This window comes from Ursus maritimus, unplaced genomic scaffold (genome assembly GCF_017311325.1).
Source record: "Ursus maritimus isolate PB19 unplaced genomic scaffold, ASM1731132v1 scaffold_8, whole genome shotgun sequence".
In the NCBI taxonomy this organism is placed as follows: Eukaryota; Metazoa; Chordata; class Mammalia; order Carnivora; family Ursidae; genus Ursus; species Ursus maritimus.
In genome coordinates, this window is record NW_024426996.1 from 61,761,198 (window position 1) to 61,788,627 (window position 27,430).

A 27,430-nucleotide genomic window follows, 5' to 3' on the forward strand; every position below is an offset into this window, starting at 1 on the left:
AGTTTCAGCTGTTATTTCTTCATTTCTTCGTTTAGTCACACATTCCCCTTCGATGACTCCAACTGCTTGCACATTAGCCACCTGAGCATAAACCATGGCTCACTTCTGATGTTATTTTACCCCCAGACTTTTTCTCCATGTTCATTTTGGCTGGTTTCTATTACTATGTCTTCAAGTTCATTAGTCTTTCTTTCAGCAACATGTACCTGTAATTAATCCCATCAAGTATATTTCATCTTAAATAATTTTCATCTCTAGAAATTTGATTTAGATGCCTTCTTAATGTTCCATGTCGTCTATTTAACTTGTTCAATCTTTCCTCAGCTCAGATCCAAATCTGATGCACCCCTCTTTGTCACAGAAAATCGTACTCCAGTATACAGACATGTTCATTGTTTTACATGCAGTCTATGGCTGCTTTTTTTTTTTTTTTTTTTACAAGAGCTAAGTAGTTACAGCAGAGGCTACATGGGCCACAAAAACTAAAAAAATCTACCATCTGACCCTTTAACAAAAAAATAGGCAAATTCCTGATGTTAGCATACAGAACACATAGAAGACAAATATAATAATTGCTGTAATGTCTTTGTCTGATTCCATCATGTATGTCATTCCTGGGTTGGTTTTAATTGAGTTGTCTCCTCAAATGGATATTTTCCTGCTTCTTTGTATGACTGGTGTGTTTTGATTAGATGTTAAAACTCAGTGAATCTTACTTTTGAGTATTTGATATTTTTCTATTCCTGCAAATATTCTTGAGCTTTGTTCTGGTACACATTTAAGTTACTTGGAAAGAATCTGATCCTTTCAATCTTGCTTTTAAGTTTTTGTTAGGTAAAACCAGAGCAACATTTAGTGTTGGCCAAATTTTGCACCACTACTGAAGGAAAACCCTCTGGGTCGTAGTACTCTAGTGGATGCATCATGAAGTATAATATTTTTCCACTTTAGCTACTGGGAACAGGCACAGTTCATAGTATGAGCTTCAGGACTTTTTTCCTATAATTCTTCAACTTGGTTTTTATCCCCCAGCCTTGGGTAGCTTCCTCACACGTGTGCTGATCTGTATCAGCTGAAGACGAGAGGGGACCTTCTGCAGATCTCTGGATCTCTCTCCTCTCCAGCACTCTGCCCTGGGAATTCTAGCCACTTTGAACCCCTAGATACCTAGCTCCATCTCTTCAGCTCAAGGTCCTCCCTACATCATGTCCTACAAACTCTCTAGGTACTAAGCTGGGGCAACTGTGGAGCTCACTTCACTTGTTTCCTGTCTCTCAAGGATCACTGTGCTTTCTTGACTGCCATCTGGTATCGTGAAAACCGTTGTTTTATATATTTTCGTCCAGGTTTTTAGCTGTTTCAGTTTGGAGATTAAATCAGTCCCCGTTACTCCATCTTGGCCAAAAGCGGAAGACTTAAAAAGCTCACTTACTTAAAATTATCCAAACAGGGAAAACAGCTTAATGGGTAAATGGAAACTCATGATAAAGTAGACAGTACCTAATTATATTACTGTATATATTTAAGGAAAGGAAAGGACAATTTCCTTATGATATTTATTATCGTCACATTGACTGCTATTTTTACAGAGGTATCCATTAAAAGCAAATGATTTATTCATTAAAACATATTTTATGGTTAGGAGTCATTCCAATCTATTACTACTGGTAATAAAATATCTATTAAATTGTAAATTTCAAAATGTCTGTACATTGAATTAAATTAATTCTGCTTAGAATTTCTTAAAGATATATACAAACATGTAATTGTATTTAATGTCTTTAGAAATTCTTTTAAATCTAAGTAATTTCAGACTTATAGGAAAGTGGCAAAAGTAGTAAAAAGAATTGCTAGTCCCCTTTCCTCCAGACTCCCTAAATATATGTTACCATTTTTACACATTGTTTTTAAACTATTAAGAGTTCACTGTAGACATAAAGCCCTTGAACCCAGAATACTACAGTGTTCATTTCCTAAAAACAAAGGCATGCTCTTAAACAAGCATAATGCAATTATCACTGATACAAATACTTGTACATACAGATTTTATTCAAATGCTGCCAACTGTCCCACAAATGTCCTCTATGTCCTTTATTTTGGGGGGAGGGAGGCATGTGTTGAGAAATTAATGCCCTAGGACCAAATCAGGATAGCCACCAGTTTTTCTAAATTAAGTTGAGCTGGAATACAGACATACCATTCACTTATGTATTGGTACCTATGGCTGATTTGGGGTTATAAAAACTGAGATGAGAAGTCACAATAGCCTCAGTGTGGACCAAAAAGTCTAATATGTTTATTATCTGGCCCATTATAGAAAACATTTGCTAACTCCAGCTTTAAAACAAAAGAAAAATTTTTTTCCTCACCCGGGATTTAGTTGAATTTAGCTGTCATGTCTTTTGGTTTCCATTAATCTGCTATTCCTCAATTTTTGTTTTTCATGATCTTGATAAGTTTGAAGAGTAAATGCCCGTGTATTTTATAGAATGTCCCTAATTTGTGCCTGTCTAGTGTTTTCTTATGCTTAGATTTAGCTTATGCATTTTTGGCTGAACATCACAAAAGTGACATTGTGTCATCCTCCTCAGGATGCACATGATGTTTATTTGTCCATTACTAGTGATGTTAATTTTGATCACTTCATTAAGGCAGTGTCTGCCAAGTTTCTTCACTGCCATGTTACTATTGTTCACTTTATAATTAATACATACTTTGTGAGAATATGCTTAGCGACTAAGTAAATATTTGTTTCTCATCAGACTTTAAACCAATAGTTTAAACATTCACTGATGATTTTTGCCTGAAATAATTATCACTGTAGTGGCTGCCAAAGTGTGATTTCCTAGTTCCATCATTCCTTCTACATTTATTAGGTGGAATTCTGCTATAAGAAAAAGAATTCCTCTCCTCCACTCTAGGATCATTTCTTAAACTCAGTGCAGATTTTAAAACTGTATTTTATTCTATGGGTTATCTATTACGATCATTATTTATTTTGAGGATTAAAGTGCCCATGATTTGGCTAAAGGGAACCTCTTCAAACTGGTTCCCTTTCTGTGTCCTTTTGGCATGTCCCCATCATTCTTTGTGTGCAACAGCTTTTTAATAATAGCAATAATGTGGAAATAACCCAAATGGTCATTAATGTGAAATATGAAATAAGTAGTGTGAAGGCAATGAAAAACTATACAAACATGAAAGAGAACAAGGTTGAAGATGTACAGTAAGTGGAGTTAAAAGGTCCAGAATGATGGTAGAGTATGATGCCAGACTTAATAAAAGGAAAGATAAAAAAAGACAAGTATATGTTTATATATGTAATTTTCTTGAAAGATACTAAGAATGCAGGATTAACATTAACTCTAGGATGTAACTGTACAACTGGGTGTCTTACTTTTTATTTTACAACTGCTGATTGCTGAAAAATTTAAAAATCATTTTCAAGACAAATACTTTTAAATTTAACATTTGTAATTAAAATTATAATTAGAACACAATATAATATTTATAGTCTCCTTAAAAGTGAGTAAAATCTCATATTTTCTTTAAAATTCTTTTCTAAAGCATTTATTAAATATCCTTCAGGTGCCAACCATAATCAATAAATTGTGACTGGCTAAATGCAGCTAGGTTGGCCAGATATAGGAAGCTATCCTTACATTGTTGCCCTTGTTATATTAACTATGTAATACTCAAGATTAATTCTTGAAAGGTTTCACTTTCTCCTTTGAACTATATCCTATTATCCTCTTTTTGGTTGGTGAGGGGAGGGAGGATGTAGGGAAGGATGGGAATAAGCTTATGATCCAGGTACCAGTATTTGAATAACTGCTTTTCAGGAGCACCTAATATAGTTTTTAGGATGACAGGATCTGATATTTTCATGAAAGGTTTGGGTGAAAGACTAATATAATGCTTACCTAGTGAGTCGTTTAGGTGGAGGCCGCTCACCAAATTTTCTGGAAAAAATAAGAAAAAAAAATAAATATATAGGCTGTATGACACATTCTGTAGTAAGCTTTCTAGGCACCATGAAATCTCCCTTATGAAAGGAAAATCCTCTAATAACCATCCATGCCCAGAAATAACAAAATACATACTTAAAAATGATTCCTAAACCAAAAACGCATCCTAAACAGGCCTTACATACCCACTCTGAGCATGTAGCACAATGATTAGATGAGGGTGACTGACGGGTACCTCCTAGAGACACCTTGCAAAAAACAAACAAAACCCAAGAATGACAACAACTGACCAAAGACCCCCAGTCTCACATGACCTGCAACTCTCAGAAAAATCCTCAAAGCCCAAGAGGTGGTAGAGCTTAGTTTGTCATCTGCCAGGCACTTTGCTGTAGTACATTCTTTATACCTTACCCTCTTTAATCATTACAAAACAATTCTGTGAAGTAAGGATGGGCTCATTTTAAAAAGCTAGAAAGCAACTTGTCCCCAAAGTAAATTAAGTGGCAAGCAGAGTTGAAATTTAAACCTAGATGTTGACAAATATTACCAAAGTTTGTGGGGAACCACTGAAGACCCAGAATAGCCAAAGTGATGTTGAAAAAGAAGAACAAAGCTGGAAGTATCACAATTCCAGATTTCAAGATATACCACAAAGCTGCAGTAATCAAAACAGCAGGGCACTAGCACAAAAACATAATCATAGATGGAAGAGAACAGAAAACCCAGAAATAAACCCATGCTTATATGGTCAGTCAACCTATGACAAAGGAAGCAAGAATATACAATGGAGAAAAGAGTCTCTTCAATAAATAGTGTTGGGAACACTAGAATACTACATGCAAAAGAATGAAACTGGACTACTTTTTAATACTATAGACAAAAATAAACTCAAAATGGATTAAAGACCTAAATGGGAGACCTGAAAACATAAAAATTCTAGAAGAGAACACGGGCAGTAACATCTCTGACATCGGCAAAAACAACATTTTTTTAGGTAGGTTTCCCAAGACAAGAGAAGCAAAAGCAAACATAAACTATTGTGACCACATCAAAATAAAATGTTGTGCACAGCAAAGGAAACCATCAACAAAACAAAAAAGGCAACATAATGAATGGGAGAAGATATTTACAAATGATATATCCAATAAAGACTTAATATCCAAGGCCACCTGGGTGGCTCAGTCAGTTAAGCGTCTGCCTTCAGCTCAGGTCATGATCCTGGAGTCCTGGTATCAAGCCCCAAAACGGGCCTCCTGCTCAGCAGGGAGTCTACTTCTCCTTCTGCCCCTCGCCCCACTTGTGTTCGTGTGTGCTCTCTCTCTCAAATAAATAAATAAAATCTTAAAAAAAAGAAAAAACAAAAACCTTAATACCCAGAATATATAAAGAACTTCTACAATTCGACACCAAAATAATCTGATTAAAAATGGGGAGAGGACCTGAATAGACATTTTTCCAAAGAAGACACACAAATGGCCAACAGACACATAAAAAGATGCTTAACATCACTAATCATCAGGGAAATAACAAATCAAAACCACAATGTGGTATCACCTTACAGCTGTCAGAATGGCTAAAATCAAAAACACAAAAAATAACAAGGTTGGTAAGGATGTAGAGAAAATGGAACCCTTACGCACTGCTGGTAGGAATGTAAATTGGTACAGCCACTGTGGAAACAGTACAGAGGTTCCTCAAAAATTAAAAAGAGAAATTCCTCATGACCCAATAATTCCACTACTGGGTACCTACACAAAGAAAATGAAAACACTAATTCAAAATGATAAAAGCTCCCTTACGTCTACTGCAGCATTACTTACAATAGCTACGATATTAAGCAACCTAAGTGCTGACAGACAAACAGATAAAGAAAATATGGTGTGTGTGCGTGCGCACGTGCACGCGCGCGCGCACACACACACACACACACACACACACAGGGGAATATACACAGACATCAAAAAGGGAGATCTTGCCATTTGAGAAAACATGGATGAACCTACAGGGTATTATGCTAACTGAAATAAATCAGACTGAGAAACACAACAACCTTATGATGTCACTCATATGTGAAATCTAAAAACAAAACAAACAAAAAGAATCAGACCTATAAATATAGAGAATAAACTAATGCTTGCAGAAGGAAGGGGCATGGGGGGAATAGGCAAAATGGGTGAAGGGAGGAGGGAGATACAGGCTTCCACTTATGGAATGAATAAGTCATGAGAATAAAAGGCACAGCATAGGAAATATCATCAATGATATTGCAATAGCGTTGTATGCTATCAGAGTGTAGCTACACTGTGAGTGCAGCATAACACAGAGAGAAGTTGAATCACTATGCTGTACACCTGAAACTAGTGTAACCTTGTGTCAACCATATGCAAATAATTTTTTTTTTTAAATATCCTGAATGCTGACTACTTAACTAGCTTATACTATATGGTCCTTCAGAAAGAAATATGCTAAGTGGACAGACAAAAGAGCATTTCAACTAGCTGTAAGAGGGCAAAGAGAAAAGCTTGAGAAAGGACAAGAAAGCACAATTCAGGCCAGAGTTCGAATACAGCAAGAAGGTTAAGAAAAATGCTCTAGAGTAAGATCGGCTGAGTTCAAATCCATGATTTCGTTTTTTTTAGGTGTTTTTTTTGTTTGTTTGTTTTTGTTTTTGCTGTGGGACTCTGAAGTTACCTGACTCTCTAGACCTCAGTTTCCTCATGTGTAAAATGGGCACAGTGACTGTTTACCTCAAAGAGGTGTTGAAGGGATTAAATGTGTTAATTTATAGAAAACACAGAGAACAGTGGCTCAACAAATGTTAGTAATTATTACTGTATTTTGGTTATGAATCAGTAAGCCAAAGTAACGAAATAAAGGAATTAAGTGGGATGCTAACAAGGATAAATTAAGTATAGAGGAAGAAGAAACTAATCCCTGTGTGATGACCTATTTCCTCTGAAATAGGAAATGAGGTCTTCTGAACACAACCCTTGAAAAAGGGCCAACAGAATTTTGTTTTCTTTTTTAAGCAGATTACAGTTATAAAAAGGTTAAATGATTTGTTCATAGTCACAGTTACAGGTTGTGAAGCCTAATTTGACTTAAGATTTCTTCACTGTATCTGATGTCCCACAAAATTGTTAACTTTGATGATAAAAGTCTTAGAATCCGATGTAGTTCATTTTGTGTAATTTAAATTAAATTTTGTGCTATATGACATTGTTTATGAACTCATAATTTATAAACAGTGGGAATCTGTGACTGCGAATATTTTTGTTAACTCTGAAATACTGAAAAGTGACTTAATTGAAATAGCATAAAACTATGAGTAAATAATCCAAGTTTTTGTTTCAAGGATTATTTACTAATTCTTTGATGTTACCCTACAGGATATTCAATTTTAAAAACCAAGAAACAAAACACAATGTTTTGGTAGGAACATCAGCAAGCCACTGAAGACTACAGGTTTTAAAACACTGAACTACTAGCAAATCTGTGAAATTCAGTTATGGAATTAAAGGCAAAAATCTACTCCTGAATCTTTTCCCACAGTAAATACTTTTTTGAACCTCTGAAACAGATTAAATGTACCATTATAGCATGTGATTAAAATGTAACTGCCTCACTAGGTTAGACACAGTTTACAAAAACCAAGAAGTTTAAGACATCCTTTTAAATACTTCTTTGTGTGTGTGTGTGTGTGTGTGTGTACATATGTATTGTAAGAGCACAGCTATACTTTATAAAAAGAAGCAAAGTGAGACGTGGCCAAAATCTACCCAAGGGGTTAAAACGGTGAAAATTTTACAGAAACATAGTTAACAAATGAAAGAAAACTTTGCAGTGACGATCATGACACAGTACTCTTTATACTAATTACTAATATTCCAATCATCAGGCACCCTTTGAGATCTAAAATAGGTTTGTTACAGGACTAGCAAGAGATCCACTGCACTCAAGTGCAATGTAAATTTTGTTTCTTGGTGCTCTGAAATGCTTTCAAAATTAGATTAACAACTAAATGTTGATTAAAGTATCTATCTCCATTTCTTTTTAGAAATACCTATTAGATAGATGAAGTCAACAATTAGAGAGCATGCTCGTGCCGTACAACTCCTGCCCCCGTAGAAAACACGCACAAGAGAACTCAACAGTGTGCATGCCGAGCTTGAACAGCACTTCACAATTTAGCATCATTCTATCTAGGTGCCATCCTAAGGCTAGGAATCTTATAAATGTTAATACGATTAAATTGCTTCCTCAGTATATAATAAAGCATTTCCAATAATTGTTGTGTGACATCACAGTCCTTTCTTTAATGAGTATGCAATCACATTCCTATTTATCTCATTAAAACTAATGGTTACTATATCTACTACAATGGAAGAAGAGTAAGAAAAGGGGTTTTCTGAGAAAAGTCATGAAATGCATTTTGTAGGTTCACAAAGCAAAATTCTGAAGGCTGATTAAACTAAATGCTAATTATTTAATGAAATTTATAGGTCTACATATTTGAAAATGTCAAGTTATAACAAGGTACTATATGGATTCTGCACTTAACAAGATCCATTTTCACTACTAATCTGATATACAACTAATACATAAAACTTCAAGAATTATCTACTACAAAAAGAAAGTCCATCTTTAAACATGAATGACTCAAAATTCATGATGTCATATTTATATCATGCATTCAAAATACTCACTTTTCAGCAGAAATGACTACAGTCCATTATCAATTTCTCAGAGATTGATTATAATTTAAACATTAAGCCCTGTCTCTCCCTCCTACAACAGGGAATGGTAAGATAGGCAGGCACAAATTTTGTATCTTTATTTGCAATCTATCTGAAAAACAAGGTGTCTACCAACATGATCTGTGTTAACAAATGAACCAGAAATAAGTTGGACCAACCAAGTTTAGACCACTCTTACTTAAGATGCTTTTCATGTAAGGTTTATGGTGTATTTAACAATAAAAAATAATCTAAAATTTTAAGTACCCAAAGGATGGTTTTAATTTTACAAAATACTGAGTTAATTCTTCATCATAACAAAGAAGCTATTTCCCAATTTATCTTTTTGATAGTATAGGCTGTCAATCATTTGATAGTACAGGTTGTCATGTGCATCAGGTTTCTCATATTTTATGACATTATGTAAAATGTCATTTTGACTAAATGTAACAATCAATCCTGTTATATATTTAAGGAAAAAAGTTATGACTCTGGCTTTTTTTTTTTTAAGTAACAAACAAAAGCTAGCTTATATACAGTTGATTATACCCTAACCCATGTCCTTTCCTTCTTGTTCTGTTCTGTATACTTTCCCCTCAGACTGGTACTGATGAACAAAACACAAAAATCCATGTGCCATTTACCTGACAATGCTCATATAATACTATAGTTCAGGAAAATTTATATCATCTAAAGTATATATGTCATAAGTATAATTTTGAAGTAGCAAATTCACTTTAACTTTACTAGCTTTGCCTTTCTAAGATAACAATGATCTTTTATTCAAAATAGGAAGAGCTGGAGAAAATGTTAATTACACTATTTTCATATACCTGAAGTATAAGGATTTTTAAAAAGCTACTACCATCAATCATTAAACATAGTACTTCCTACCTATAAATAGTACTGCAGTTCCCAGATATCCTCCAATGAAATAGAATTTCCATTAAGTAAAAAACCTCTGTACACATTACAGGTATAGTACTTCCTTCTTAAGGCCATAGTGGAGAAGCAATACTGTTTTCTCCTATAACACAGATACATCTCCTTCTATATTTACCAGTCTGTTAAGAAAGTGCATGACCACAAACGTATTGAGGACAAACATGATAAAAATTTTATTAAAACTTCACCATCTTAACACCTTTTCTAGCTAACAGATGATTCACATGAGAAAATCAAGTCAAAAATCAAAAAGTGGGGGAGAGGATACAAGAAAAATCTTTTTTGAATATAGAACAATTTGGTAATATGTTGCTAAAAAAGCCCCAAGAACCTGATGTTGTCTAGTAACAATATTACAACATCAGTTTTAAAAACATAGAGCTCGCTAGTAAAGCAAGCACAAGTCACGTGGGAAACTCTTCTGCCCTAGGGTTGTGGAACTAAAAGCCATTTCTATTTTTCTGTATTTCATAAATTTCTGCTTAAACAGAAATGAGAATAATGAGATTAAAATAAATTAAGGCAAGAAACATTGGTGTATTTGCAGGAAATAAGTACAAAGGAAAGCATGAACAATTCAAACTCATAATTAAACCAAACTTCACACCAAATTTGCTGTAAACAAAATATTTATTTTATACAGTTTGAAAGTATTGGGATTCCTACAATTTAAGATAGTGAAATAAAATAGTACTTGATTGAGGAAAAATTAGGAAACTTGATTTATATCCTCAAGGATCCACACCTGGGCATTCCACCAGTAGAAGGAAACAAACAGGTGATAGACATTATCACTTTATTTTATGACAACATATAATATGAAAAACAAAGTAAAATGTACTAGAAGTTGTTTAGTAATTTAGCCACAAAAAAATAGGAGAGGCTAATTAGAAAAGGCTCTATATAACATTTTGTCCTTGTCTACAGATTCACTGATTCACCTAATAGGAACCAGGTATTGGTATCTGGTATACAACAGTGAACATGAGACACAAATCTATGCCTTTATGGGATGTATATGCTATTAGGCAAATGGACAGTGACATATATTCAAAGATATTCTTCTACATAATTAATAAAAGCAACATTTTAAAAACAACTTAAATACTGTACCTATTGAATATGACTGAAGATTACTATCTGACCAATTGAAAGTATTTTTAAAATAAATATGTAATTTATCTCTACTGTAAAAAGCTTATTCGTTCTCCATCCATGGCAGAAAAGAGCCTCTTAAATCACACAACTTTGAGTAAGACATGTCCGCCTTTGTCGTACTTCAATTTCTAGTTTTGAACTTGCTTTGAACCTTAAGAACCACATCTGATAACAATACTGCTCAAAACTTGTCCAGGTGTAACCAGTGGTCCTTGGCAACTAAAACAAAGACAACTGAGCATGATGTACTCTCCTGGACTATCACATTTATTAAACATGTTTCTATTAGAACAGATATTCTATAGGGTAGACTTCAAAGACAAATCATGCTTGCAGCCCCATCGGGTGGAGAAACGCTCCCCTTCTTAATTCTGTGTACTGGGTAAAAACACTTGAAAAGCACCGTTTTCCTTAAATCTTTATGCTACCTTTTCTTTACAATAAAAGAAAAATTTCAACTGAACTTTGTAACAATCGGCAGCAGTTTGTGAAAAGCAGCAGGAAGAGCGNGAGGAAAGAAAGAACGATGACTGAGACCATCATCTCCAGCTACACTCAGCATCTGCCTTCTTAGGTATCTCCAAGATTATTGCCAGGTTAAGGGTGCCTTCCCAAAAATCCATACCTGAGAAAGGACCTTCCCAGGTTAAATCTACTTGATAGATAGCCGTAAGTCTTCCTATCCAGATGGCATGACTGAGTTGCAACAACACTGGCATCCATTAACACTGCATATGAAGATCTCATATGGAAAGTATGCATCTTAAAATCTAAGGCCTCCACAAGAGGGGGCAATCGGACAGTGGGCAAACTAATTTCATGGATCAAGAGACTGAATGGGGCAAACTGACATCAACTGCTTCCTAACGCGATGCATTAAGAAGAGCACAGAATCACTTCTGTTTAAGAACCTGAGTCTCAACATGAGGAAACAAAACAAACCTGAAGTGTGGACTAGTCAACAAAATAATTGAACTACACTTTTAAAAGCATCAAGCTTAAGAAAGAAACTGAGGAACTAGCTGGCCCAGATTCAGAGGCTAAAGACACGTAATAACTGAGTGCAACATACTATCCAGCATTTACTTTCTAAAAAGGACATTATTTAGACTGACAAAATCTGAATAAAACTAGCAGAGTGGAGAACAGGATTATATCGATTTTAATTTCCTGGTTTTGATCATTGTACAGGGGTTATGTAAGAGTCTGTCCTTATTTTTATAAACAATCACTGCAGTACTTAGGGAAAACAGGGTATGTTATCTACTTCTTACCTTCAAATGGTCTAGAGAAAATAAATATATCTTTGTGTGTGTGTGTGTGTGTAGATATATAGAGGAATAAAAACAAACGTGGTAAAATGTTAACACTTGAGATATCTGGGTAAGCTTCCTTGTAGTATTTTTATAATTTTTCTGTAAACTAAAATTATACCAGAATAAAAAGGCCACGCTCAGAGAAATATTAATCTCCTGATCAAGTTGCTGGCCTGACCCTGCTTGCCGCAGAACCTGGTGGTGACAAACCTATCAAAAAACATTCACAGGAGGTGTCACATAGAAGACTATGGCCAGCTTCCTGGCACAGCTTTTATGTTCTCACGATAATTATGCAAGGTTCGCTTGCTGTAGATGTAAAGTTTGATAATACTCAGTGCTAGTGTACAAGTGGAGAAACAGGAAATCTGATGAACTGTTGGGAGTTTAAATTTGTGCAACCTTTTTGGAAGACATTTTTAACAATGTCTATTATAATTCTAGATGTGAATTCCTAGCCGTTTTGATTCTGGAAATATATAGGTAGACAAATATGCATACCAAGATACTAAGTAAAGCATCATTTGTATTAGCAAAAAAATTTTGAATTCCCTGTGTACAATTAGGAATAGACTACTGATTACCTCCCAGTCATGGCTATATACACACAACAAAAAGATCCAGTTAGTAGAATTCATTTTCAATGAGGAAATAAGATCTACATTTTCATCCTCTCCCCAAGTGCACATATAAAACAATACATACACCCTACACACAATTATTTGTGATAATGGTGGGCAGTGGCAAAAATTTCATTTTGTTCTACAATGCATTATACAATTAAACAGGTGTTTTATTCTTTACTAATTAAGTTTCATTTAGGTAAATAGTGAAATGAAATCGCATTCTCTAGAAATCAACTCATACCAAGTCTAGAATACAGCTAGCTTAAAATAAAAACAGAAAAAGGCATACAAGTTAAAAATTTATTCAAAAAAATTGTCTCCACAAATTTCACTGGGTGGGCTACTTTAGAAAAAATATGCCCAATTCAAATAAAGAAAATCACACCCTTATGGAAAACACATACTTCCACAAAGGGAAATACAACACAACTTAAAGAACTTTAAATAGGTTGCAATCTTAACTGTTTAATTTTGTTAAGAACTCCTTCAGACACTTTACCTAACCTTATGAACTGCCTTTTAAAGGCAATGTTCAAGAAGTGGAAAGTGTCATCTGATGAGAACACAAAATGTATCATACATGGAAGAGGTAACCATGTGCTGTGGTTAAGTACACGGAGTCAGGAGTTGGGTTGCTGAAATTCAAATCCTAGCTTTAATGAAACTAATGGAAGTTACTTAAACTCTATGTCTCAGTTTGCTCAACTGAAAACACAGATAAAAGTACTCCCATATAGTATTCCTGCGAGAATTTAAAATGTTCATACGTGTACAACATCTCAGAGAGTGCCTGGCACCACATGAGCACTCAATAAAACACCACTACTCCTTCAAGGCTGGATTACTCAATGATATTTACTCTAATAAATATGGTAAAACTGAAATGGATCCTTCGAAACAAACACATATGTATATTGTTTTAGAAATACATGTAAATAACCATACATCTCATAAGGGACTGATATCCAGAATATAAAAAGAACTCCTCTAAATCTACAACAAGAAAACCTGATTTAAAAACAGGAAAAGGAAAAAAATTAGGGAAAGGACTTGAACAGACATTTTGTCCAAGAAGATAACAAAGGGCCAATAAGCATGTGAAAAGATGTTCAACATCACTAATCATCAGGAAAATGAAAATCAAAACCATAATGAGATACCATTTCACACCCATTAGCATGGTGATCATTAATAGTAACAGAAAATACAGCGCTGGAGACGATGCACAGAAACTAGAACCTGTACACTGCTGATGGGAATGTAAAATGGTGCAGCCACTATAGATAACAGTATGGTGGTTCCTCCAAAAGTTAAACATACAATAACTACTTGATCCATTAATTACAATTCTGGGTTTAAACCTAAAAGAAGTGAAAGCAGGGACTCAAAAAGATACTTGTACACCAATGCTCACAGCAGCGATAATCACAACAGCCAGAAGGTGGAAACAACCCAAATGCCTATACTAATGAATGAAGAGATGAACAAATGTGGTATATACATACAATGAAATATTATTCTGCCCTAAAAAAGGAAATTCTGATATATGCTACCATGTGGATGACCTTGAAAACATTATGATAAGTGAAATAAGCCAGACACAAAAGGGCAAATATTCTAGGATTCTATCTATATAAGGTGCCTAAAGTAGCCAAATTCACAGAAAAGTAGAATGGTGGTTTCCAGGGGCTGGGGCTGGGGCTGGAGGTGGGCGTAGGGGAGCAGAGAGAGCTAGTATTTAATGAGTACAGAGTTTCAGTTTGGGAAGATGAAAACACTCTGGAGATAGATGGTGGCAATGGTTCTACAATAATGTAAATGAATGTACTTACTGCAACTGAACCATACACTTAAAAATAGTTGAAATGGTAAAATTTTTACCACATGAAAAAATACATTTAGTTTTGCCTTAAGCTATGGCTTACAGGGGCGCCTAGGTGGCTCAGTCGGTTAAGCGTCTGCCTTCCATGCAGGTCATGATCCCAGTGTCCTGGGATCGAGCCCTGCATCAGGCTCCCTGCTCAGTGGGAGTCTGCCGCTCCCTCTCTTCACTTGATCTCTCTCTTGCTATCTCTGTCTCTGTCAAATAAATAAATAAAATATTAAAAAAAAAAAGGAACATGTAATCTCATTCAAAAAATAAAGAACAAAATACTATGGCTTAGAGAGATAGTAGCTCAGCTTTGAGGGGTCCTATGTTACTACCAGGTCAAGTGACAGCTGCCTAGCAACTTAAAAACAGACAAGTAACAAAAGAAATGAGGAGCATATGTATATATAAAGAGAAAAAGTACACGTGTGTACACACACACACACACACACACACACAAATGGTTCCTACTAATATTAAAGCAAAGATACAAAAGGAAAGAAAGTTTATCTGAGAATCTACACCTTTCAAGGAAGGGCAGCCCAGACAGCATGCAAGCAACAATCAAAAACTGTTGAGGACTAAACATCTTTCATAGAAAATCCATAAGTGATCATGGACAACTGGCTTGTATATGAGATAAAGTCATAAAGTTTTCTCCCACATCCTTCCCCTCTTATTTCTCACCCCCACCTCAAATTATAAGTAGTGAAGATTTTTCTCCTCTCTACAACTTTTCTGTCAGACATGTTAAGGTTGTCAGTTCTTTCAAGTCTAGGTGGTCAATTGAAATTTTTTTGCAAGAAGAAATAAATCTGGTATTAATCAGAAGAGGTATTAACTTTTCTCTCCTCTCTTAAATATTCCTCGCAACCTTAGTGAGACAAGGGAGAAAGGCAGGGAGGGAAGGAAAGAAGCAGCAGCCAGCAAAAGTAAGACATTTCCCCCCTACCTAAAATGAAATTTAGAAGCCTAAGAGTGGGGCACCTGGGTGGCTCAGTCAGCATTGGACTCTTGATTTTGGCTCAGGCTGTGATCTCAGGATCGTACGATCGAGCCCTGAGGAGGGCTCCATGCTCACCGCAGAGTCCTCTCCCCCTACTCCTGCTCTTGTGTGTGCTCTCCCTCTAAATAAATAAATAAAATCTTTAAAAAGGGGGGGGGCCATAGAGGTATACAACCATCTGTAACAGGATTTTTTCACCTGTTCTTCACAGGTTCTACTCTTGGAAATACACACAACATTTAGTGTATAAAACATCTGTCTGGAAAGGGCTCTAGTTATGTTAACCACTGCCTAGGACAAGTGAACAAGAGGTATTTGGCACTGAGATAGGTCAGAACCCCAAGAAGTGACCGTCAGTGATTTCTGTTAGGGAAGCTTTACCTACAGCAAAAAGGGCCAAGGAGATTTTAGTAGGAAAGGATATGAGGAAGACAAGTAAGTTACATTTCAGGAGATTTCTCAGGGTAAGTTCCTGCCTCCAAAGAATTAACAAACTATGGAAACATAGGTAATTTTCAGTTAAAAAAAAAAAAAAGTAACTATTAAGCCAAAAGACCTTGCAATTTTAAAGTTGGATTCTATATGGAGTCCTAACACTCTAAAAATAAAATTTTCCATGTATGTGGTGAGGAATCAAAGTATAAACACGGTGGAGAGAGGCCAAGCATTACATATCACATGGAAGGAAATAGGAGAAGTAGGAAAAGAATGTTTCCTTGTAAAAGTCAGGTCCAATGGGTCTCTTCCTAAATTAATCCTGACTCTGCCTATGGAACAGAATAGCCTGCGAAGCAGTACCATGCAATTAGGCAGTACATAAAGGTCCATGCCTTTTCCTTAATAAAAGTACACCTGAGAATGTAGTGATACTGCTAAGATGACTGACAGCAGTTTCCAATATATGCTTGCTGACTTGTGATTATTACTGCTGATTAAGTTCAAAAGCAGCAAAAACGTCATAACCATATTATGTGTATAAATGGGTACCAAAAGACATGTACAAGAATGTCCGCAGCATCATCAGACATAACCCAAAACCAGAAACAACCCAAAAGGCCATCGTCAAGGATCAAATTATAGAACATCATACAATAGAGTGTTATTCAGCAAAGTGAACTATTGCCACAGATGTGATCAGCTGATTACTAGCAAAAGCCGCCATACTCAAAAAGGTACAAAATTGTATAATTCTGCTTACATGAAATTCAAAAACAAGCAAAACTCATCTGCAGTGTTCACCGGGATACAGGTTACCTTCAAAAGAGCGGTACACAGACTAAGACTAGAAGGGGCTACAAGGGGGCTTCTAGGAAGCTGGTAATTTCTTTCTGCATCTATGCACAATGGTCACACATGTGTATTCACTTTGTGAAAATTCAGTTTATTGTACATTTACAATTTGTGTGCTTTGTTTTTGTAGGTTTATATTTAGAAAAATATTTGTGTGTATGTGTGTGTATAAATATACGTATCTTTAATACTTTTTTTTTTAAAGATTTTATTTATTTATTTGACAGAGATAGAGACAGCCAACGAGAGAGGGAACACAAGCAAGGGGAGTGGGAGAGGGAGAAGCAGGCTCCCAGCGAAGGAGCCTGATGTGGGGCTCAATCCCAGAACGCCGGGATCATGCCCTGAGCCCAAGGCAGACGCTTAACGACTGAGCCACCCAGGCGCCCCATATCTTTAATACTTTTGCATGAATGGCTGGTTTTGAGAAAAAAAAGTTCTTTCCTGGACATCATTCCTATTGTCTTCAAATTTTATTTTAATATCCAAATTTTATAAGGCAGTGATTTCTAGTCCTTGGCTACACCATTCTAAGATGTATGTATTCCACATTAAGAAAAGTTAAATATTATGCCAGTGGTCTTCTTCCCTCTCCATCCAAACTGCAGATCAGATATTCCAACAATCTTCTCTCCTACTTAGTAGGCAAGAATTAGGATCATCTGTGGTCTTCTGTTTGGCAAATAACCTATCACAAGATTATGTCTTCTAAAAAAAAATCACTAATTACATAGTGTCATGGAAAAAATACTGAATATGTACTAGGATTGGAACGCTCCCATTATTAATCTTAAAATTGGCTTCCTTTGTCTTTCTCATCTAAAACTGAAAAGAGGAAGGAGGGAGAGAATGGTATAATTGTTTTTCCTAGATTCTGGTTCCTTTTTATTTTAACCATTTAACACATATTTAAGTGCCTACTGTGTGTTAGGCACTGCACTAGACTTGCAACATATGGCAACAAATAAGAAACATGGTCCCTTATCCATACAGATTAAACTGTAATAGCAGCCAGTAGAGGGCTGGCATTAGGAACTGTGCCCACATATCTCAACTTCATATACATACCAGTCTTATAAGGTAGGTGCTATTATCCTCATTACACAGATGAAGAAATGAGCTAAGAAACCACCTTGCCCAATTTACATAATGGTAAATTTTTTTTCAAAACATAACTTATTTTGAACAAAACAGAACGTGAACTTTGTTCATTATTTTCCATATTCTGCATTAAGACAGAATTTAATTACAGTTCAATTCTGGATACTAACATGTGAAAAGGGTGCCCAAGGTATGAATTTTCTTTAAAAAGATTTTTTATTTATTTGAGAGAGAGAGAATGAGCAGGGGGGAGTGGGGTGGTGGTGGTGGTGCAGAGTAGAGGGAGAAGCCAACTCCCCACTGAGTAGAGAGCCCAGGATCATGACCTGAGCTGAAGGCAGACAGATGCTTAACCAACTGAGCCTGGGGTATGAATTTTTATGACAGGATCTTCAAGTGCAGTAACTGATTCTAAAACATTCTGATACAAGATTTGGTTTGCTTCAGTGAGGGGTCAACAAAAAAATCTCAAAGTTCAGAAACCGTCTTTCATTACCCTCCCAATACTTCAGCTACTGACTAAATTTTATAAAGATAAAGGATAAATTTTTCTTTGAATACTAGAAAGTGAAAAAATGCTGTCTAAAGCTATAAATACATAAAATTTAGTAAATCTAAAGACAACTAGAGCCATATCTCAGCTGCTATACACATACAGACATGTGTGCACATATATGTGTGTCATTAACTGGACAATTACTCTTACATTTCCCCTGCACAAGGGCAAATGTTACAACTACACTGGGAACTACAAGAGTCTCATGACTCTACGATTTACACTATCAACCATAATTCTACAAAATACATTTTTTTTCCTGAGTTGAAAAGGACCAAGAATCTACACAGACATCTTCAGTTAACAAAGAGGTTCTACGTTCTTTTTTCTGTTGGTAGAAATTATACACACACAGTACTAGCCCACCCTCCATCAAGCCATGTTTGGTCAATTTCTTAAATAGCCAAATCTCCAACACACAGCTTGGTATTCTAAAGTATTTGAATTCAGCAGTGCATTGCCTTTTAAATAACCCAGACCAGAACATTTATGGACAGGATAGCCAAAATAAAGTCTAATGCAGAAAAGTAAGGCTATGACTCAGGTTTATTTATTTTTTTTTTAAAGATTTTATTTATTTATTTATTTGAGAAAGAGAGCGCACACACAAGTGGCAGGGGAGGGGCAGAGGGAGAGAGAATCTGAAACAGACTCCTTGGGAACCCATTGCTGGGGGGCAGGGGAAGTGATGGACCCCACAACCTTGGAGATAAAAGTATGCTGAACTGACTGAGCCACCCAGGCGTCCCCATGACTCACGTTTATAAAGGAGTTAAGCACTTTCAAAGAATCCTTTCCCTAAGGGCAAAATAAAAGATGGCAATTATCATTTTAAAATATATAAAATAGGACACTGATTTAAAATGGAGAATTATAATAAACAAATAATAAAATCAAAATTTATATGTTCGGAATGGGGAAGAGATATCCAAAATGGTTTTTTAAAAAGATTTATTCATTTGAGAGATAGAAAGAGCATTTGCATGTCCCCACATGCACGTGGGAGGGCAGAGGGACAGAGAAACCCAAGCAGACTCCCTGCTCAGTGCAGAGCCCCACGCAGGGATCTATCCCAACCCTGAGATCATGACCTGAGCCGAAACCAAGAGTTGGATGCTTAACCGACTGCACCACCCAAGTGCCCCTCCAAAATGTTTTTTATAACACCATTACATGAATAAAGAAATACCTTTCTGCCTGAATGTTAATACCCAAAACGGTATTTCTTCCGAATTGTAACTTTGCTTTCCGTTATCACATGTCATGTTATAATAAACCTGCATTTGTGGTAACGCCAAAACCACTCTGAAGAAGTGGTCTTAACCACAACTCAAAGCTTAAAGAATGGCTTTCTGCCAAAGTATATCTGAGCCATTAACCTGTCACATTGCCTTCATGCATCCCTAGGGCCAAAAACACAGGCCAAGCAGCCAGTATCTGCTCCCGCAAGTCTCACAGGAGGCCAGGCAGGGGGGTTGGGGGGTGGGGGGGGTGTCTCTGAAAAGTAATACACAAGACAGGTGTACAAGGGTTGATAGTGCAATCTAACAGCAAACTGCTTTGCCCTGGGTGGTGCTATAAGCAACCTGACACTCTAACAATCATCTGAGCGGCCTCTGCCCAACACAGACGAAGGAAAGGTTCTGAATTGAGAATGACCATAAAGTGATTAAAAATATCGTTCATCAGGGGCGCCTGGGTGGCGCAGTCGTTAAGCGTCTGCCTTCGGCTAAGGGCGTGATCCCAGCATTCTGGGATCGAGCCCCACATCAGGCTCCTCCGCTCGTTCATCAGTAACTTAACGATGGTGAAGCATTAATCCAGGTGCAAAAGCTTTGTGAGTTAAGGGATAGCAATGAAGAAAACAAGGATAAGGCCTTTCATAGATGCAGGCTGAACTCTCACCATTTGCGTTACTCATGCTATGTATTTACTCCATATTTTGCTGTGTTATGAATTTAAATTATGCAAACTGCAAAGCTGTTGTTAGGATTAATTTACTAATTAACTGTCCAGTCACTACCTGACATCCAATTGTCTAACGAGAAAATAGGACAATAGGTTTTTGGGGTTTTTTTAAAGATTTTATTTATTTGACAGAGAGAGAGACAGCCAGAGAGAGAGGGAATACAAGCAGGGGGAGTGGGAGAGGAAGGAGCAGGCTCCCAGTGGAGCAGGGAGACCGATGCAAGGCTCGATCCCAGGACTCTGGGATCACGCCCTGAGCCGAAGGCAGACGCTTAACGACTGAGCCACCCAGGCGCCCCATGGATAGGTTTTCTTTAAACTCCACTGTAGCAACTTAATTTTTAACATTCCTTTCACCAGCTTCCATACCTGCGTGCTCCCAAAAGACATGCAGTTTCTCTTCTCTACAGTATGAGTATTATTCACCTCTTCTCATTCTTGCCTTCTGTCACAAGCAATTCACTGACTAATGCTACCAACTGTTTTTCAAATATCTTCTATATTTCCATTCCCTGATTCTGTAAGGTTAGATGAAGCTGTCGTTACTACTTATATCCACAGCTTCCTAAACTGGCCTCATATATCAGAAGAGAAAAATAGGTAACAACAAACAGAATGTATCTCCTTATATATGCTCTCATTTAATCTCATTAACAATCCTGAGAGGAAGGCATTATTTCAAACTTAGAAAGGAAAACTGAAGCTCAGAAAGTCCCAAAGTAGGACCTTCCCCTACTTCTGATTACATACCAACCATATTAACGTCAAGATAAAGAGACCCACCCTCTGGTCCTTAAACTGCTTATCTTCTTTGCCTTCCCCAAATCAGGACTCCCCCCTCCCCCTTCACTGAAAAATTAATCCCTATTTGCTTTTACCATTCAACAAACCATGATATCATATGAAAATTTAACGTTTCAGAAAAAAATCACTTTTTAACCTGTAAACTATTTCTCAGCAAACCAAAACTGTTGAATCCCAAAGATGAGAGAATATGAAACAATAGCATAAGGCTAAATAAACCAGGGAAATCTGATGTGTTAATAGCTCTAGGGATTAGTAGAATCCAGAGCCTTCAAAGAATTGTAACTAAATATCCCAGTAATGGAAAAAATGCCAACCTGTTTCCACAATAAATTAAACATGCACAGTGGATTTATTTTTTTTAGGCCATAACTTTCATGCTGAACAATCTTTAAAAAAAAAAAAACAGCAGAAGGGTACATCAGAGAAATACGGCCAAAGCTATAAGCCTGTATTATTCACATTAATGTTGACTCAAGAGTGTACAGTATTAACATCAAGTTCTCAAATATAAGCCCATAGACGGTATGTGTTCACTATACCAATAAATCAGAATAGCAAGTCATATGTGAAAAAAAAGGCAACAGGAAAAAAATTATGGAACAGTAGCTCTTTCACTCTAATATTATTTAGACTATTTTGAATTAAACAATAATTATGAACAAACCAATCTAAAATTAATAAATTATTTCCTACATTGGAGAAAAAAATTATATATAGTCTCCCAAATAAGCTGATATTAAATTTACAAGTTTTACGATGCAGAGAAAAAGGAACTATTTCACCCAAGTCCAAAGACTACAATGATGACAAATTTCCTTACCTTCATTAAACTATATTTCCCACCCAGGACAGTGTCCTGCTATAGGTTACTGTTATTACTTGATTAACAATAGCAATGTTCTTTAATGAAGCATGTTGACAACTTCAAAAACGTGGTAATCCACGATTCTGACAGATTGTGTAAGTGACATCAAGATCTAAATGGAGCTATAAACAATACACCTGAAAAGAGATCCTTACAAGTCCACGTTCCTTCATGTAGTTTTGATGAGTCTACAAACTAACTGAAAGGAAAACTTACATATACCAGGTATAGGTCTCCAGCAATTTCACCCAGGCAGTTTTTCACTGTAATATCAATAATCAAATACTAATATAAGACCCACTATGTATAAGTCAACAAAATGATGCAATTAACACATTAACTTCCTGGGCTTTTTTAAAAATGATGGTGGTTCTTAGGTATGAAGGAAAGTTTAAGATTAAAATTAGATCCTTAATTCTAAGTATAAATTTGAACTTTGGAATGAAAACCAAAATTAAAGGGGAGTCATTCAGGGGCGCCTGGGTGGCTCAGTCATTAAGCGTCTGCCTTCAGCTCAGGGCATGATCCCGGAGTTCTGGGATCGAGCCCCGCATCAGGCTCCTCCGCGGGAAGCCTGCTTCTTCCTCCCCCACTCCCCCTGCTTGTGTTCCCTCTCTCACTGGCTGTCTCTGTCAAATAAATAAATAAAATCTTAAAAAAATAAAATAAAATAAAGGGGAGGGTCATTCAAATTGTTGATTTTTGATTTTTTTCCTGGTTATCCCTCAGTGCCTTGGTTTCATTCTAATATTCCTCAAGAATTAATCCTACTAGTCTGGTCATTATGCTCAACAAATCTTTTAATCTGAAAGAGGAACACTACTTGTCCTGGATCAGCCCTCTTGACTTTTGGACAACTTGCCAGGACCTATATTTCTACTATTTTCATAACATCCTCATTTCTCACTTGGTCTGCCCAATTTTTGGACTCGAAAGCACTGTTCACATATTATTTTAAATAGAAGGAATGTAGAACAAATGTTCTTGTTTGTTCAGGTTGCATGTAAATGAGGAAGGGAAGGGCTTGTAAGGTAGGAAGGGAAGAGAGAAGAGATAACACCAGAATGCAAGACAGCAGTAGAAAAGCAGAGAAAAGGATTGCTTGAGGAAGTGCCAGAGCCACCAAGTTGAAGAGAAATAAAAGCAATGGAGTGTCTAGCGGCCATAAAAGGGCAATTGTCCACCTCCTAACTAAATCTGGTCAATCCCAAATATGGAAATGTTTTAGTTCAAATACAGAGCTTTTCTTCTGTGGGATGCAAGCACAGATCACAATCATTCTTTCCCTATAAAAAAAATCTCACACTTGGAGATCTACCATTGTGAGAAAAATCTGTTGAATTACTGTATAAACTATTTCCAACTTTTGTTCCCCTAAAGTCCTGGTCTTTCCAACAAAAAAAACACTCTAGCCCTTTCACAGTTATTCTAGGGCTTTAGTCTCCACATATGTAAAACACGTGTGTTAATTTTAAAAACCTGGAGAGGTGGAGGTGGCATTTTGTAAGTCCAATACCCATTAAACGTTAGCTATCATGCACCCAAGACTTTCTTGCTTTTTTCAAAAGTAAACTCCACACCTAAGCGTGAAGCCTAACACGGGACTCAAACTCACGACGCTGAGATCTCAGAGACACGCGGTGAGATCAAAAGTCGTACACTTAACCCACTGAGCCACCTGGGTGCCCAAAGATTTTCTCGGTGTTTAATATACATTCTAACTCACAGAAGAGTTCACTGATGACAAAACTGTAGAAGTTACAATCATGCCAAATGTGACTACTTCCTTATATATCCACTCATTCTCACCACTGGTAAACTGCCATGGCAAGACAGATGCATGTCTTAACAACCTATATTACCAAAAGTTCATTCATTTGACAAATAGTCACTAAGTACCTGCTATGACTAGTTACAGTCTTGGAGCAGGGGATACAGGAGTCAGCAAAACAAAGTGTGTAACTGCAGGGGTAGAGAGGGTGGGACTGAAAATTGGTTCCCAACAAGCAACAGCTTTTATTTCAAAAGTACTTTGAGTGGGTTTTACCTGTTCCAAGTCATCTCTGTTTGATAATGTTACCTGCATTTGCCCCGTCCCTGCCCCAGGTCACAACTTCTCACTCACAGATTACTTTTTCCGCAGGAATTTCAACCAAAAAGGAGTTTTAATAAAGCTAAATTTCATGCATACTTGATTAATCTACCTGCTTAGCTGCTACCATGAGCACTTCTGGCACATTTTTAATCACCTTCGTCCGGCCACTGTTGTAAGGAAACACAAAAGCACTCAACCAAAGTAAGTGCTTTGAAAATGCTCTTTGTCCTACCCAATCACCCCAAGAGTTCCTCCCCAGGATTCCTTATAACAGATAATCAAGGGGGGGGGGCAGTTGTCCTTTCTGATCAGTATTTTCCAAAGTAGTAGATTTCCAGTCATTATTTTTAAAGATCATATGCTGACATGATAGTTGTTAAAGCAATGCCTGAAGACCTGTGGGGGCAATGAAAGCTGCCATTATTGTATCTGCAGTGCACTCACTCTGATAGGTAAGAACCCCGCTACGTCGCAGATAAGGGCTCCATAACAAAAACTGTACTCCTCATTTAAGTTACATTTTCCGGCTCACCTACATAATATTCTCCTCATAATTGCGTACCAGTTCAATGTTACAAAATAAGAGTGCCTGGGTAACTCAGCTGGTTAAGCCTCCAACTCTTGATTTCAGCTCAGGTCATGGTCCTGGGGTGGTGAGATCGAGCCCCATGTCAGGCTCTGTGCTCAGTGCAGAGTCTGCTTACGATTCTCTCCCTCTCCTCCTGCTCACCCCCCGCCCCCGCTCCTGTGCACTCTCTCCTCCCCTAAACCTAAAATAAATAAATGTTTAAAAATTAAACCAACTTCATCGTGTTTTTGAAAAGGAAGACAGTCCCTGATTTTCATGACAATTACTGGTACAGCATATTCCACTTTTCAATTAGGTTCATGCTTGAGACGGGATTCTAAAGTATTCTTTTAATAAGAAATCCCAGATCCCAGGCACATGCAAAATAGCATTGTTTTTCAAAGTAATGAAATATAAATTAGCTTGAGAAAGTGCCCAATGCTAACAATGCTACCATTTATACAAAAGATTTTTAAAACTTTGTTATTTTCAGAATCAAAAACATCTTTTTAAAAATCTCTCGAAGCAGCTCATCTTCATTCTTAGAGTGTTTTTGACTTGTTTTTAGTAACCAAAAGTATACTGGAACCACATCTAATAATTAACATAGTAATTTATGATCTGCTCTTTCTTCTACTCCTAGGTATGTGGTTGGAGTGCCATCTGTGGCCACAGATCTCCATTCTAGGCCAACTAAACTAGAACGTAGTTTAGTTTTTTCCTAAATTACACTTTAGGAAGAAAAATCTACCCCAAAAAAAGAATACAAATTGTTCTCATTCTCCTGCATGATGATAACTAAAGTAAAGGGACACAGTTTTGAAGAACAAATACCACAAAGTGACAACATGATACCTTGCACTCACAACAGGACAAGCAGCATGAGGTAGGAAGTGATGAGGTTATAGTAACGGGACTATAAAATAATGATGAAAGGCAAGCAATGCTGTTGAAAAGGGGAGAAAGAACTGGAGAGCCTGGGAGAAGGCAAGGTCAGGTGGAGGTTTTGGGGAAACAAAGTAATAGAATCCATAGGCTCTTGTTTTCTACCTTCACCACTAGCAACATACACCTGTACGTTCCGGCGCAAAGACAAGCAATCATCAGGGTACTTAATCCATGGGTGCGGGGGGGGGTGGGGTGGTTATTACTTTATCTTCTATAATTTCAAAACATGATTTCTAAGTTTAGTATATCATACAAAATTCAGAGCAGGAACTATGTATGTTTGACTCAGATTCCAAGAACTTGCAGAGAAGATGAATTGTGCTTATCATCTTTTGGCATCCTATTCTGGCAAAGATTTCTTCCATTTTTCAACTCCCAAGTGTAGAAAACTAATATACAAATTCCATTGCTATGAAACAATTTACCAGAAATCTTCATTCTTTTATTGTTTTCTAGAGAGGAAGAAATTATATTTTAGACACAATCCTAAAACATACATATGCTGATACTGTCCTACTTTGAAGCTTTATTTATTTTAAAATATTCACCAGAAACTCTGTGATCATCTTCAATAAATCTGTAAAACAAATATCTGCCTGTTATGAGGACATTGTGGTAGGCACAGGCACTAATCCAAAAAACATAAAAGCTCTAACATTTAACTACCCAAAATATTGTCATATCTGATTTATGCTTAATCTTTTTGTGACATTAAACTTTTTATCTACCTTCTGAGTTAAAGAAGCACCTATTACATGAAAAAGTTTTAACATATAAGGACTGGGAAAATGAATTGGGTGGGTTTTAGTATATATTATCAGGTTTGGGGTTTTTTTTAATTGTATGAGGTCACTTTCATCAATGTAAAGTGGGAATAAATTCCTCAACTAGGAAATATTCTAAATTTCTTACCTATGAGCCTTTACAAATATTTACCAGGGCAAGCTGGGGCTCCAACAACACAACAAAAAACAAAAACAAGGTCTCACATCTAATCAATCATAACCAACCATCAGAGATAAGACTACTGAGCTGATAATCCTGCTTTAGACATCTGAAGTCTTCTCTGACTGAGGTCAGTTTAGCAACCTCAATTTATAAGACTGAGTTTAATACAGTTTCTCAACTGATCATTACCAGAACTTGGGTCTCTGCAATTCAGTACATATACATGCTCCGGAAATAAAAGTTTTACAAAACCATATTGTGGGATATAATCATGACATCTGCTATTCTGTTCTTTTCTGCTTTATTTAATTAAGGGGGGGGGGAGGCAACAACTTATTAAATTGACTCCCGAATGGGCTGCCACTGGCAGTTTAAAGACATGGATCTATAGATGATAAACACCAGAATGTATGCCAAGGGGCAGTATACTAGATCACTCTACTTGATAAAACAGCCTTGATTAATTCCACTCAAAAGCAGTTATTATGTTCTCCTATTCTCCTCTACTCCTTAGATACTCTCCAGTAATAACCTTCACTTCAAACTAAAAGGATGGTAGGGTGATCCTTGAAGTTGATATAGAGCGTAGCATACCATTACAAGCCAAAACTAGAACCCATCCTGGTCACTTCTTAGCAAGGCAAGACAGAACCAATAGC

At 36.6% G+C, this 27,430-nt stretch overlaps 1 protein-coding gene across 4 annotated transcripts in view; it reads right to left on the reverse strand.

Annotated features, from left to right (window-relative positions):
* Window positions 1-27,430, reverse strand: part of RBPJ (recombination signal binding protein for immunoglobulin kappa J region) — a 106,754-nt gene that overhangs the window by 40,506 nt on the left and 38,818 nt on the right. For all 4 annotated transcript variants that reach the window (XM_040625351.1, XM_040625352.1, XM_040625350.1 and 1 more), the window contains one exon: window positions 3,924-3,962. Coding sequence is in view for 3 of the 4 variants with exons in the window: in XM_040625352.1 (XP_040481286.1) it covers window positions 3,924-3,962 (39 nt within the window). In the remaining variant the exon portion in view is untranslated. The remainder of the gene's footprint in view (window positions 1-3,923; window positions 3,963-27,430) is intronic.